Source organism: Centruroides sculpturatus, unplaced genomic scaffold, assembly GCF_000671375.1.
Source record: "Centruroides sculpturatus isolate CEXI.00-Female unplaced genomic scaffold, Cexi_2.0 scaffold7, whole genome shotgun sequence".
In the NCBI taxonomy this organism is placed as follows: Eukaryota; Metazoa; Arthropoda; class Arachnida; order Scorpiones; family Buthidae; genus Centruroides; species Centruroides sculpturatus.
In genome coordinates this window covers 1251785-1267158 of record NW_019384510.1, presented here as the reverse complement: position 1 = coordinate 1267158, position 15374 = coordinate 1251785, and the positions used below count along the sequence as shown (strand labels likewise).

Sequence of the window (15374 nt, the reverse complement as noted above, 5' to 3'; positions counted from 1 at the left end):
AAATTTGAATTTGAATATGGTCACCACAGAAATGCAATTTCACCTATAAAAAGTATTCATGTAGAGCTGATGATGTACAGATATTTTCTTCAGTAATAATGTAATCTACATTTATTACTGGGCAGAAAGTTTTAAAACTGTAGGACCTACTGCATGTTATACATTACTGCTTATGAGGATTGTCATAAAACAAATGTATTTTTATTTTACACTGATTTTAATTGTTACTAATGGCTTTGAGTTAAACAGCAAGGTCGCTCTCTTTACTCTTATGATTTCAGTCATAACCATATTTAAAAACTGTCAGGTTAATCTGCCACACCCTGTAGAACTTTCAAAATACAGACAGACATACAACAAATAGAGTATGACAGTTGGATATTATAGCATTTAATTCAATTTAGTTTCATTGGATTAAAAATTTTTCAACTTTATCATTTTTATAAATATTTGTGAATTTGGATTAATGTGTAAAAGTGTATTGAAAAAATTAAATAGTTTCTAGGTGTTTTTTTGGACTACATGTTTTTTTTCTGGTTATTTGAAGAGATGCATCAGCTAAAAAGGTTGAGAAACATTAGTTTATTAGATGAAAAGTATACCTAAGACTCTATATAGTAATTAAATGATGCTTGCCAGATTTTTATTTGAGCTTTTTAATAGATAAACAGTTACATTTGGCTACAGCATGCTTCAGAACTTTTGTATTTTATACAAAATAGAAGTTGAGTTGGGAATATTTAATTTGGTTAAATGTCAATAATCAATGTGCTCATATGCTGACTGAATGGATAAAATTGATTTTTCCAAGATTTTTTTTCTTCTTATTTATTTCAGATTTATGAACATATTCCTAATTGATTGAAGTGTGCTGTATTCAAAACATAGTTATTAATTTTTTGAGGAGTTAATACATCAGACTTAAAATATTAATATTTTTTATTCTATTGTTAATCACATATTTTACAAAATTAAACAGTTTTCTTTCAAAATCTAGATTTCAAATATTTCATAGAATTGTTAGAAAATGCTACTTTGATTACTTAAATATTCTTTCATTTTATTATAATTTTAAAATTTTAACCAATAGTGGTTTTGTTGATACTATTTAAGTTTTATTGTTAATCTTGTTTGTGTATTACTGTAATTAATTTTATTTATTATTTTTTCAGCTCAAACAATCAGTTCAAGATCAAATCGAGAAAGAAATCAACAGTCCACAAGATGCTGCGAGTGATCGTAAGTGCAGCAGCAGTATTTCTCATGCTTTCAATCAAATTTAACCCAAATAATATTTTTCTATTGCTTCCTTACTTCTTAGAAGGAAACTACATATTTTAGAGCTAGTATAAATCTTCAATTATCATTATACATTAAATCAAAAATACTAACTATAAATTATAGTATCTGAAAAATTAATTTCATCTGATAAAGAAATTTGTGTTGTGGTACACTTCTAAGTGCAAATTTAATGAGTAATTTGAAAAATCTGTAGCAACTAGAAATCACTAAGCAATGATTTGTCAAAAACCTGTTTATAAGAAACAAGTATAAATAGTTTTTGTAGTACTACAGAGGAAGACATTTATAAATATTAGAGGAAAAGGTGGTATTATGGAACACTGCAGGTATTATGGAACCACTCCATTTTGAACTGATAATAAAGGCCAACTGTAGCGGATTGTGGCCGAACTGAACTAAGCAGACATCCGTAGCAAGGGTAAAACCCATTTCACTTCAGTTAAACAGTTGTCCGTAGTGAATCAGTATATTTGTGTTTTTTGAAATTCGAAAGTTTTGAATGCTAAGTGAATTTAATTATTTTTAAAATATAAATTGTGTAGTTGTAGGTTCAATGGTTCATGTATTCCGTTTCAGAGACTTAGGGGTATATATTAATCTGTGTGATGTTCACATTTTTTAAATTTTGGTCTTGACAGACAGAAGTTAATTCAAGATGGCGATTCCATTGGTGCTTTTAATATGGAACTTAACCCCTCCGAATTCTCTCTTTGCAAGCAGACATTTGTCCGGAGCAATTTGTGAAAAAGACACTAGGTAGAAAGCCAATTCTTCCCGAGAATATCGAAAAAGAGCTGCTGGAATATATATTGCTGATGAAGGTCATATTTTTCTATTATAAAAGCATTTTTTCGATAAAATGCATTGGAGTAAATAATTTCATAATTATTTAACATTCTTTGTACTTTCCTATTTGTTTTGGATACATTAAAGCATTTTTTGAAAACATACAGTAAGGTTCCATATTACCACCCAATTTTCTCTAAGCCTACTTTCTGACTTTTTATACAAAAGCCTTCAAAAACCATACTTATAGTTACACTAGCAAAAAATGCAATTAGGAACATTTAGTTTAATAGTTACCAGTATTTTTTGCACAAAAAATGTGGGTGTAGTTATGATACTTTATTTACAATTCACTAAAATGAAAATGGGGCTCCATAATACCACCTTCTCCTCCTACTATAATTTGATAAATGCATATCAATTTTACAGTAGTGTAATTGTTCTATGCTTATTTTTTGAATAAATATGTTGACAAAATAGCTTCCCTCTTAGTTTCTAATGATAAATATTTTGGAATCTTTTTTTGTTTTAATATTGGTTTCATTCCAAAATTTATTGATGTGTAAAAACCATAATTATTTTAAAAACAGTTTAATCCGTTTTTTTAAATACATTTTTATATAAATGTAGACATTTGTGTATGAATCTTAATTAAATATAAAGAAACAATCCAGCAATGAGTCGTATGACTTTCCTGGCTATTATGAGATCACCTTATTTAAAAAATATCTTTTATAATTTAAATTAAAATATAACTTAATAAAATTGTGTGTGGTGCCATCTGTTATGAGATTTTGTTATAAAAACGTTTATATTTTTAATTATTATAAAATAGCAAAAAGCTTAATTTTGAGGGTAGGAATGAGTTTTATAAAAAAAGTATAAATGTTAATNATCTTAATTAAATATAAAGAAACAATCCAGCAATGAGTCGTATGACTTTCCTGGCTATTATGAGATCACCTTATTTAAAAAATATCTTTTATAATTTAAATTAAAATATAACTTAATAAAATTGTGTGTGGTGCCATCTGTTATGAGATTTTCGTCTGACGACTGTAGGCTTAAAGTGTATCTCCTAGTGCACCTAGTATATCTCCTAGACCAGTTCCTTTTTTTTAAAAACGTTTATATTTTTAATTATTATAAAATAGCAAAAAGCTTAATTTTGAGGGTAGGAATGAGTTTTATAAAAAAAGTATAAATGTTAATAATGAGTGTAATCATCAAGTCTGACCCTATTGGAGATACACACTTTTTAGCTCCCTACCCCCTCAACCTTTAACCACCAAAATTTAATAGCATCAATGCCCCCTATATACAAGCCACCATGCCTAATTTTGATACTTAATATATACTCTATCCTGAGATATTAAGCAAAATAGATGCTAACACACACACATACATATATGGATTCATGGAACTTGTTTTTGCTTCTTTTGGATTCAGGCGGTCTCAAAACGTGGAGAATTGCAAAAAATACTTAAGGTCAAATTTGACATGATTTCCATACTTTTCCTTGTTATGTATACATAACAACCAGGAAAGTAACAAGTGGACTCATTTTAATTTATATTTAATTTTAAAAAACTTTCAAATAATATTTCATCAGTTTATTATTTTATTTGTTAGTCTTCAGACTGATGCATACAGAGAGAAAATTTAACAGAACAATTAGTGTTAGCAGCATGGGCGTAGCCAGGAAGGGGCATAGGTGGGAATGGCCCCCCAGTTAACCTGGTGTCCTCCTCAGAAAATTACAGCTGAAAAAGTGTTGAGCCAATTTGCAAAAACAAATAAAAAGCTGAAGCTAATTTAATTGGGTGTAGTGTACCCACTGAAACTCTAGATTAGGTATGGCCAACATATGGCCCACAATTAATCTCTGAATATTGGACTTAACTTCAAATAATTGCTTGAATGGGTCTGTGATAATTCCTCATATCCTCACAATGTGAAGTTATGGGAAAGTTGAGAAATTCTAACCATTAAGAAAAAAAAAAAAGATCAACAGCTTTCTGTGTCCAATGTGAAAAGTGTATCTCTAATTTCTATGTACAGTTTAGTCTATGTACGGGTGACGCCACAATAAAATCTCACATTACCTGAAAATCTTGCTAGGGCTGCCTCTGGTTTGGGCAGTGAAAAAAGTTTTCTTTCCAATTTGGCCTGGAGGAAAAAACTGTTGGCTAAAAAACCTGGTCTATATTTAGATTAAAGACGGTGATCTATATTAACGAATGCTAAAAAAAATAATTGATTGGTTAATTTTTGTTTAAGGGGTTGTTAGAGTTTGATATTAATGTTACAAGAATGTATGATTAAAGGAAGTTTCATATTTTGTGTGTGTTAAGTTATTGTCGATTCTTATGGAAATTTCATTTTAATGAACAATAATTTGAAATAATTCAATTTTGTGTCAGGTTGGCCTCTACTAAACATAACAAAACTCTGGCTATGCCAATGGTCAGCAGTGATTCCATTAATTTTCAGTTTGACAGTTGACATATATTGTTAGATGAGCATGTTGTGACAAAAATGTATGCTGACCAGTGTAGTATAGAATATCTGTAGTGTAGTACAAATGTACTGATGGGCACATGGGTGGACACCCATGTACCCATCAGTACATTTTCAAAATGATGACAAAAATTCACAATTATTTTTAATGAATTTTAGTCTCAAAAAGTTTACATAATTGTGTTGAAAAAAGTGAATACTGTTTGGTACATAGTAAAGTCCTTGTATACTTAAATGTGAACAGTACATAACATATGGCACACAGTAATGAATGTATCATGAAGGAAAATGAGAACCAAACAATTGCTGGATTATATCAGACTATATAATCTGGCATTTATTTGCCTTTAGTATATAACTATCAGGTTTTAATTGTTGATAGAAAAATGTGAAATACACATGCTATAAACACACAAATGAACACATGATAAATACATGTTTTACAGTCTTTGCTTGATGTTCATGTTAGCATTTCACACTTTCTATTCAGGCTATTCATATATACAGGATGTCCTTTCGTAGTAAATCAAACAAGCTGTACAACTTTGTAATTGACTTTTTTCTGTATTGCGTGCTGTTTGAGATAGGAGTGTTAACTTCTGAATTTTACCACATAGCCACTTTACTACAGTAGTCACCACTGAACTTAGACCAGACCACAGTTAACATGTCATTCAATAAATAGATTTAAAAACAAGTAGCTTTGATTCATTGCATGAATGTTTTATATAATTTAGAACAAATATGCAGTAATTAATCTTTATTTTTGCTAAATATCAACTTGCTATCTTGCAGGTTTAACAAAATTAAGCCAGTCAAACTTGAGTCACAGGCATCAAAAAACATAGACCACTGCATGTTTAATATTTTATTGCATCATCTTTGTGACCAAAACACCTACCATACATTTCGGCATGCTGTTGACTAGGTGTTCACATTTATTTGCCGTTATAGATTTCCAGACAGTTAAGATGGAAGCTTTTAGTCCTTCAACTGTCCAAGGACATATTTTTCGCAGACATCTCTTCGTAATGTTCTATACATTCTTGATTGGTAAAAGATATGGGCTGCTGGATGGCCAAGAAAGATCTACTATGTTCTTTTCTGCAAGCCACTGATTTGTTTTTCTGCTTGTATGACATGTGGCCCCATCCTGCTGGAAAATGCAGATTCTATTTGGATATAGCTTTGCTATGGACAGAAGTAAATACTGTTGTAGAATGTTAATATATTGCTCTGAAGCAAGTATTCCATCATGTCAAGTGACGCATACCACTGGCACTCATACATCCATGAAGCTGGCAGGAAACTTCACTGAGTGATATAACAATGATGGCTCATTAGCTTGACTGGCAGATCGAATGACACGTTTCCTTTTGTCTGTTGCTGATAATTCAAAGTTTGATTTATCAGACCACAGAATTTCATGCCACTTTTGTTGAGACCAGGAAAGATGTTCTTTGGCTCACTATATCTGTTTCTTCTTTTGATGTGCTGTTAGCAAAGGTTTTTCACATGCTGCATAGAACTGGAAATGCATTTTTTGCAGTCTCCTGCAAGCTGTCAAAACAGATACATTTTTTCCAGTTGTATCATTCTATATTATAGTTACATTCAATGTCTGTGGCACAGTAATTTTTTACGATTCATTTAAAACTCCTATCGTCAACTTTTGAAATTTTTCACTGATGTCCAGCAGCTTTGTTAGGTATAACATGGCTGTGGTTACTTTAATAAACAATAATCTGGTGCACTGTTGTCTTGATTAGCATTAGCTCTTTTCTAATAGCTCTCTCAGACATGCCACGACTTTGTTTAGCAATGATAGCATTCCTTAAATCTTCTGAAACAGCTTTTCCACTGGTCATTGTAGACAAAATGCAAAGGTTTGTAAATAAAACTAAAAAAGCCTTATATTATTCACAGGATTACTGCAGACTAAAGTTAGGCTAAAATAATCAGTTCTTTTAGAAATACTGCAATTATAACATTATTTAAATACAAATTATTGGCTGGTCTATGTTCATTGATGGGAGTGATGCAGTGATCTATGTTTTTTGATGCTTGTGACTCAAGTTTGACTGGCTCACTTTTGTTAAACTTGCAAGATATCAAGTTGATATTTAGCAAAAATAAAGATTAATTACTGTATATTTGTTCTAAATTATGTAAAACATTCATGCAATGAATCAAAGCTACTTTTTTTTTAAACCTATTTATTGGATGACATGTTAACTGCAACCTGATCTAACTGGTGACTACTGTACATCACATTCATATCTGTAGCCGTCTGTGTTTATCAGATGTAGATGTATAAGGACTGTACTGTGAATCTTGTATATAATATACACAATTGGAAAAGATGCATTAAATAATACCTTTGGACTCTTACTTCAGAAGTTTTCTGAACAAAAATCTTCCAAATTTTTGTAATCTAAAAAGAGCAAAATTTGAACACACTAATTAACATTTTAATTCTTTATCAGCTCTGTGCTATCCATTAAAAAAAAAGCAAAATATTTTTTAACAATCTATTTATCAAATAATTTTTTTATAATAGAAAGATTATGACAGAAATCCTAATACAGTACTGTATTTTCTTGATTCCATGATATATATTTTACTTATTTTCCGTGTCTAAAGAAGCATTCTAGAATCAATGAAAATATGGTACTTTACAGTTTGTTTTCATTTAAATTATTTAAAACATATTGATACTGTATTACACAATATTTAGTAAATGTGTTAATAGTTATGCTGCATACTGTTTTGATTTTAATATTAGAAATTCATATATTATCTCGTAATATATATACAATGCATTCATAAATTTGTTTTTTCTTACTATTGTTTTCTTTTAATAAGATTTTTCATGACTTGCACTAGCTATTCACAGTAATTCAGATCACAAATCCATTTTTATAAATACTGATTTTTTTTTTTTTGTATTTGTTTCTCTTGCAGGTGTAACAGATATATCTTAATATAGCAAGCTCTTCATATACAAAAGATATTTTGATGTATCATCAATCAAATGACTAACTATTTATAGCAATGTTATTTAAAATTCTGTATTTGTGTTGATTTCTTTATATAAAGTATACTGAAATTGTCACTAACACAATCTTGTTTTAATCATTAACTTAAGAAATTAAAAGAAACACACTGAGAAACATCTACATGTCATGTGATTTGCTCTTTCTAATTATTGTAGTTATTTTTAATTTATCTTCTGATACAGTAAATATAAATTTTATGTTAATTAAAATTAGGAGAAATTAATTAAGCAACATATCAATGACTATTTATATTATACAGACTATATTTGTTATATATCAAATACTATTTATATTTTACAGACGATATTTGTTCAATTTTAACTTTCTACGGGATGATCTATCTTAACTTGTGTCAATTTGCACCTATATACATATTCAAGAAATGCAGTTATGATTTATGAAGCATATCTCTTAATACTTTTTAAACAAAACTTTAAAAAACATAATTCTGATGAAATTATATGTTAATAATTTTAAATATTAATTGCTTACATTTTGAAGTTAAATCAGTTATTACATTTAAACAGCACATATTACTTGACAGTTTTTTTAGGCAGTTTTCTAAATTACTCTGATTTATAATTATTCTTTTGAAAAATCAAAAGAAATTAAGTTTAAAAAATACATATTTTTTTCCGTGTATAACAGAACATCCAAATAATTATATTTTATTTGGCAATGTACAGTATACTACTGTCTTGTTTTACATAGTATGGTATAATTTGTATGTCATCAGGTACTGCATGAAACAAAATTCTGCATAAATTTATATAACAAGTAAAGGAGTTTCAGATAATTATGCAACCTTTTACAATTAACAGAAAAAACATTAAACTATAGTTAAACTGTTTTACTTGCATTTTTGTTATAATGAATAATATTTTAGTCAAATAACAGTGCTAAATTTTTATTATAGTATATCAATGATGCTATTTTCAAAACAACATGCAAACCCAAACATGCAAAACCCACTTCTGATTTGATTAAATCTGACTCTTAAATCAGTAAGGTTCTGACCTTACTGACTTACGAGTCAGATTTAATCAAATCAGAAGTGGGTTAACTTAACTATTTATAATTTGTGAAAACACAAATTTACATATATCAATCTGATAAAATAATAATTGTATCTATGTACAGAGAATATGTAGATTCATATCTGAATATAAATTTACCTGTGAGGGAGTAGAAAGAATTTTAATCAGTAGACCTGAGCATTATCATATTGTTGGGACTGGATTTACAAATGTTTTATACTTTTCTCTGTATATATAAAATTTAAATTGTATATTTCTAAATTGATAAAGTTTGATTTAAGTCATTAAAACTGATATTTAATTTTTTAAACTAATGTTCAAACAAATAATTTTGCTTTGTTTATAATCTTATAATTTACAAAAAAATTTAGTTTTTTTTTTATATTTTCATGGAAAAGTTAGCATAAATATAAACTGTCTTGTCATTTAATAAATTAATTGACTTAATTTTATAAATATGTAAATCTTTTAGTTAAATAATAAAGTATCCTCTAAAATTAACATGCCTTTTCTAAGTGGATTCTTTCTATTTTTCTAAAATAAAATGATAATAGTAATGTCTCTTCTAAGGAAAAAAAGATGTTGATTCTCTTAGAGGATCCTTTAATATTTTTACAGTAAAATAATAAATCTTTGGACCATGTCATATTGAAAATTTTTACATAAAATTAATTTTTGTTTCTAATTTCATACTATAACAAAGTGTTTAAACTTGAATGAAAAGATATAAATGAAGTATAAAATAACAGCTCTTGAAATTGTTTCTGAAAATAGCTTAGTTTAATAGGGTTAAAAGATATAAAAAGGATAATATACTATCTATTTGTTACAAATTTTATTGTAGCGGAATGTTTTTTGATGGTTGTATGATAGACTAATTTGCAATAGGCTTGTGTAGTTCTTAGTTTCATGTTGTGACGTGCTAATATTTTTTTATTTGTGTATTTGCTTACAGTTTTGTAAAAGTTCATAATAATAATAATGTATGTTAAAATGTATAATATGTTATCTAATGTAAGTAATTAAGCAATTAATAAAGGAATCATTGGAAACTTACAACAGAAGTCATGTCATAATTTTTTTTTAATTGAACAGATCTACTTTATGTTAATCTTTGGTAATGTTGTATTAAAAATACATGCTTATTTCTTATATGCCTCAATTATAAAGTGATTTAAACTGTTTTCCTTGAGAGTGGAAATTTTTCTGGTGCTTCTGGATATACTTGTTGAATCCAAAGGTATTAGTTTTATAATAAGTTTTAGCTACAAGAAAACTAGATTGAATTGGATTTGTTTTCTAATACAGGTAACCCCCATATAACATGAGAGTTACGTTCCAAAAAATTGCCGTGTTATGCAAATCCGTGTTATACAAAACTGTCTCACCTAACTATCAGTGCTCTCAGTTAGAGATGACTGTTCATAAGAAGCAAAAAGTGTATAATGATTGGAAGATAAAGGATTAAATTGGATTGGATTGATGGAATAAGGCAATTCAACATTGGGTTATCTACAAAGGAATGTCCCTGAAGGCCTTTCTTGGAAACTGGTCTTTACTTTGGTGTTAGACATGTGAATAAAACCTAAAAAAGTTATATGTGGACAGCCTGTTGATCAGATGTGACCCAACCAACTACTAGTGTTGAATGGTTTTATCTGCTCAGCTAGTGCTGGGCCTATGAAAAGTAGATACTGTATGAATCTCCTGTAAAGCATCATACCTATAATAATAAATATTTAAGAAAATATGTATCTGAAAACTTTCATTTACTTAATGCTTGAAAATATTAGTCACTATTACTGTCATCAAAATCTAATGTTTTGCCTTAAATAGGGTCAATTAAATGTATCAATAATTAACTTACTCTGCTGACATTTTGAAAAATTTCTAAATTGTTGAGCATCTGTGTTCAATTCATTGATTATTGATGAACAAATTCCAGTTTTATAATGCTGTATCCATTGCCTTAGTCAGAACTGTCTCCAGTGAGGACAGATTTTAAGTTTAAAGTTGCACTAACTTTAGTTACAGTTACATAATAATAATAAAATGCACTGTGCCATTGGCTTATTTTATTATCAGCTAAGTCAATAAACACTCATTTAATTAATAAGTGGATGCAACTTTGAGACATAATGTTTGAATTTCACTCTCAGCAGAACTGGTGAGAATAAAGCGACTCTCTAGTGGACCTACCACCCTAGAAACTACTCAAGAGTAACTATTGCTCTCAGAAAAAACTGTTTTTGAAAGTTTATGGTGTTGTGTGAGTAGCCAGGAGATCTTTTCAGATAGACTGGCAGCCAAAAGACTGTTGCTCCCTTAGCACCACCCAGGGGTCACGTGTAGGGTACTTTATGGCTAAACCTACGGAGGTGAGCAACACCAATCCCTGGCATCTCGGAATCCAACCCTTCAGGCAGCTAAAGACATGGCCATAACTGACGATGACTACATGACATTGTGGAAAAACTGCTGAGAAACAGGAACGGGGCCCCACTTGTGTGGTCTGTTCTGTCGCGGAGAAAAAGTCCAGGGATTTGACTTACCTCGCAAAACATGGATTGTATTAAGCCGTGTCAAGATGGGCCATGGCAGATGTAGAGACTTTGTTCAAATGGAAAAAGGTTCCAAGCCTGGAGTGTGACTATGGTGCTCCACATCAGACTGTTGAGCACATTGCACGTGAGTGTAGACTGTGGGCTTATCCAGGAGAATGGAGTGACATACTAATGTCCACCTCAGAAGCCATAAAGTGGATAATCGAGTTGGATCTACAGCTCTGAACGCTCTTTATATTCTTGTGTATATGTGCAGTCACATAATTGTACAGTTTTATAATTGTTTAATTGTACATAGATTTACTGCTTCTTATTCTCCTGTTTCATTTCTAATTTTGAATTACTCCATTTTGTTATGCTTTGTTTATGTCATGTATAAGCCATACACTAAATAAATAAAAATTTCTCTCAGCTCTCAAATGGACCATAACTTCAGATTGTAAATATATATAATTGAAGTATTTTAGCACTAGAGAACCATTTTTTATGCCCATCATATATGTTCACAATTACTGGATAGGTGAAGGATGAGGGACAATATATCGGGATAAAACTATTTATGAAAATTTCTGAAGACTTGATTCAGATCTGTCAAAATGGCAAGGCTGACAACTTTTATCCATCTGGCTGTCCACTTCTGAAATTGAATCTTTAGATTTGAAAACTCTTAATTATATTAATATCATGCTGGAATTCAGCTTCCAGCAGAATATTATTGAGACTTTCTAAATAAAAAAAAGCAGCCATAAAAACCAAAATAACCAGCAGAAAAAGGGGAGAGAGCTAACGTTTACACCCATGTTGAACAGTCATCATCAGGCTAAACAACCCCAGACATAGACATGCATTTCATCCATGCATAGCTCCACCCAGAAACAACTTCTCAGACATTTAGAACAGGTTGAAATTTACAAGGCCACCTGCAAAAAAACTGCTATCAACAAAAATATGACTTACTTGAACCTATAACTGGTGTATACAAAGTTTAATCTTCCAAAACAAATGTTTTCCTAACCCCTTCTGGGTTCTTCAGGTAAATCAACTGGATCGAACACGGTTACAAAACTTTGAACAAATCTGAACGCTGTTGTGTTTCAATTGTTTGGTTCGTTTGCGTATTCCGTCATGTGACAAGTTTGAAAGTGCTTGAACTTAACGATCAATATCCAAACGTTAGTGAAAGTTATGTCAAAATACATAACATGTGTGAGTGTGAGATAAAATATCTATAATAATCTCACATGTTCCCCAGTAATTTTTCTTTACCACATAATAAATAGTATAATGCTATCACTTTGTATGTAGTAAGGCCTGCCATGCCATGTAAAGGCCAATTTCATTTTCTGTATTAATGCATTATCCACATGTTCCCCACAAAAGAAAAATTAACATTTGAAACACAACAGCATTCAGATTTGTTCAAATTTTCGTAATTGTGTTCAATCCAGCTGATTTACCTGAAGAAGAACCCAGAAATGGTTAGGAAAACATTTGTTTTGGAAGATTAAACTTTGTACACACCAGTTATAGGTTCAAGTAGGTCATATTTTCTTATATACAACAGGGTGTGCGGTTGCTGATGTATGACTGCTGTCAATTTCATGATGTAGATTCCTTCCCTCTGCATGGTAATTTCATGATGTAGATTCCTTCCCTCTGCATGTAAAGCTACTATTTTCTTCCCCTCCCTTCTCTTTCTCACATCACCTCCTCTCTTCACACTTGTACTGCAATCCCGCATTGTTTTAACAGCTAGGAGTCATTTAGCCTGATAATGCTGGTTCAACACAGGCAAAAATATTAGCTCTCACTGTTTTCTGATTGTTAGTTTGGTTTTGTGGATGTTTTTTTTAATCAAGTTTACCTAGTTGTGAGTGGCTGTGTTTTATTTTGACTTTCCTAAGTATATATAATTTTTCATTCCCGGATGTAAACGATTAAAACTATAATTAACTGACCTGGAATCAGATTAACAGATTTATGGCTTGAAATAATAAAATTTTTAAATGATGTGATGTTGAAAATTAGCAAAACAAGTCATTTAATTCATCACTACAAAAAGCTATAAAAATTACATTTAGCATATTATAACTGTAGTAGATAAGATCTGAAATATGAATTAAAAGAAAATTTAATAATTTAAACTGTAGATTCCAATTGGGAAGATTTACTTGGAATGGAAGAGCTAAATGATTCTGAATAAATAATTTTTTTTTATTTTTTAATTTAAGTAAAGAATAACTTGTAAGGGGCTGTCTATAAATTACGTAAGGTATTTTGGGGTGGGTGGGGGTCAAGGATTTCTTACGATTTCTTACTCAAGGGTAGGGGTAATAGATCTCGTCTTACATAATATTCTTATTTTTGATTTTTGAACGCGTTGAGTGGTGGCGTTTTGAATATGGCTTCAATTTGGTGGTTTCTATTAATATAGACTGATAACGCTAGCAGATTCACACTCTACACATTTTTTGTCATGGGAGAAAGGCTGTGTCGTGGTTTCTCTCTCTTGTTTTTTATTAGAATAAGTGCACCACTCCTATGGGTTGTATAACACTAAGAATACATAAACCAAAATACATGATACAAAGTAAACATTGTATTTTAATTTTATAACTTATAAACATATTTTAAGTAAACATAAAATTAGTATTCGGCTTTTAGTGAAAACTAAAATGTAAAACTAGAAATTATAAATTATAAATAGTCTTTTCTTCCATATTGTTTGAACATAATTGTAAAAAGCATCAAATTGTGATTTCTGAACAAGCTTATCGAGTGGATATGGCCACCTGAAACCAGCAAAAAATTTCTAATTTCAGAATAAGTATATGTCGATCATAAATTGGACAATGATAGATCATATATATGGTAGACGGTGTCTAGATTTTTTGTAGAGCAAAAGCAAGAAGCAGTTTCTGCCCGGTTATACATCGCCAGGTAGCTTCTAAAATTACCATGCTCAGTAAGTAGTTGAGCCGTAGCAAATGTTACATCTCTAAGTGGTGATGAGAATCTACATACAACACTAGGAAAATAAAGTCTTGTTATTCTACCAGTTTTACTGCTCAACTACTTTTACTGATTCCACCACTTTTGCATAGTGTTGTCATGAATATAATTTTTAAGGCTGGTACGTGAGCGAGGGATTGAGTGTAGTCCAACTGACTTAGCCTCAAAGTTGGCTTTTTCATTTCCTAATATGCCAGTATGGCCAGGAACAAATATAAAAATTATCTTATTTACAAGATTTTTAATATGATGCTGGATATATGTGATTTTATTGCTATTGCAATTGGGATTTAATAGAGCTTTTAGGACAGACTGAGAATCACTGTAAATGTTGATAGACAGAGTTTTGTTTGGTAGTGAAGTGGCCCACTGAACAGCTTGGTAGTCAGCATCTTCTTCAGCTTGATAGATGGAGGTATGTGGGAGGTATCTGGTACCTTCTAACATATTTTTGGCAAAATATGTCAGTTTACAGGAAGATACAGATACTTGAGCCAACAATAAGGGATCTTTTGAACCCATCTGTGTAGATATTAATGTCCACATGTTTATCCACGGAGGAAGCAGATGACACCAAATAACCTTGTTTACAGGATGATGATCCGAGATAATCATCCTGTAAACAAGGTGTTTGTGGTAGCATACAAACAGCCATAGATAGAAGTAGAGACTGTTGTTGAGCCTTGACGTTTGTAGTTCTGATGTAGTAGTTTAGAACTTTTTCTACAATACATAGTGGCAAAGGAAGGAACTATGCTAGTATCAGAGAGGCATTAGTAAAAAGAGTTCTGCAGCACTTTGAAATTCTGATGTCAGACTGGCTTTGAAGAGAGAGTAATTTACTTGCTACTGAATTTTTACTAGTTAATGACCACAGCCAGAGGCCGCGTAAAGTAGCATTGGTTGTATTGCCCCATTATATAGAATTTTACAAGCTTTATGATTTAGTCTCCAGATGCTCCTAGCACATTTTAGCAGCATATAGTTTATTTTATTAACCTTATTCAAGATGTAATTAATATGGCAATGGAATATGGTTTCTATTTTCTCTTGTTTTATTTTGTATGACGTTTCTGTTGACAAGTGCACTAGCT

The 15374-nt window shown here is 30.6% G+C and overlaps 1 protein-coding gene across 2 annotated transcripts in view; it reads left to right on the top strand.

Moving 5' to 3' along the window:
• Nucleotides 1-15374, top strand: part of LOC111622379 (protein kintoun-like) — a 64759-nt gene that overhangs the window by 27396 nt on the left and 21989 nt on the right. For both annotated transcript variants that reach the window (XM_023364738.1, XM_023364740.1), the window contains one exon: nucleotides 1173-1239. In XM_023364738.1, the coding sequence (XP_023220506.1) occupies nucleotides 1173-1239 (67 nt within the window). The remainder of the gene's footprint in view (nucleotides 1-1172; nucleotides 1240-15374) is intronic.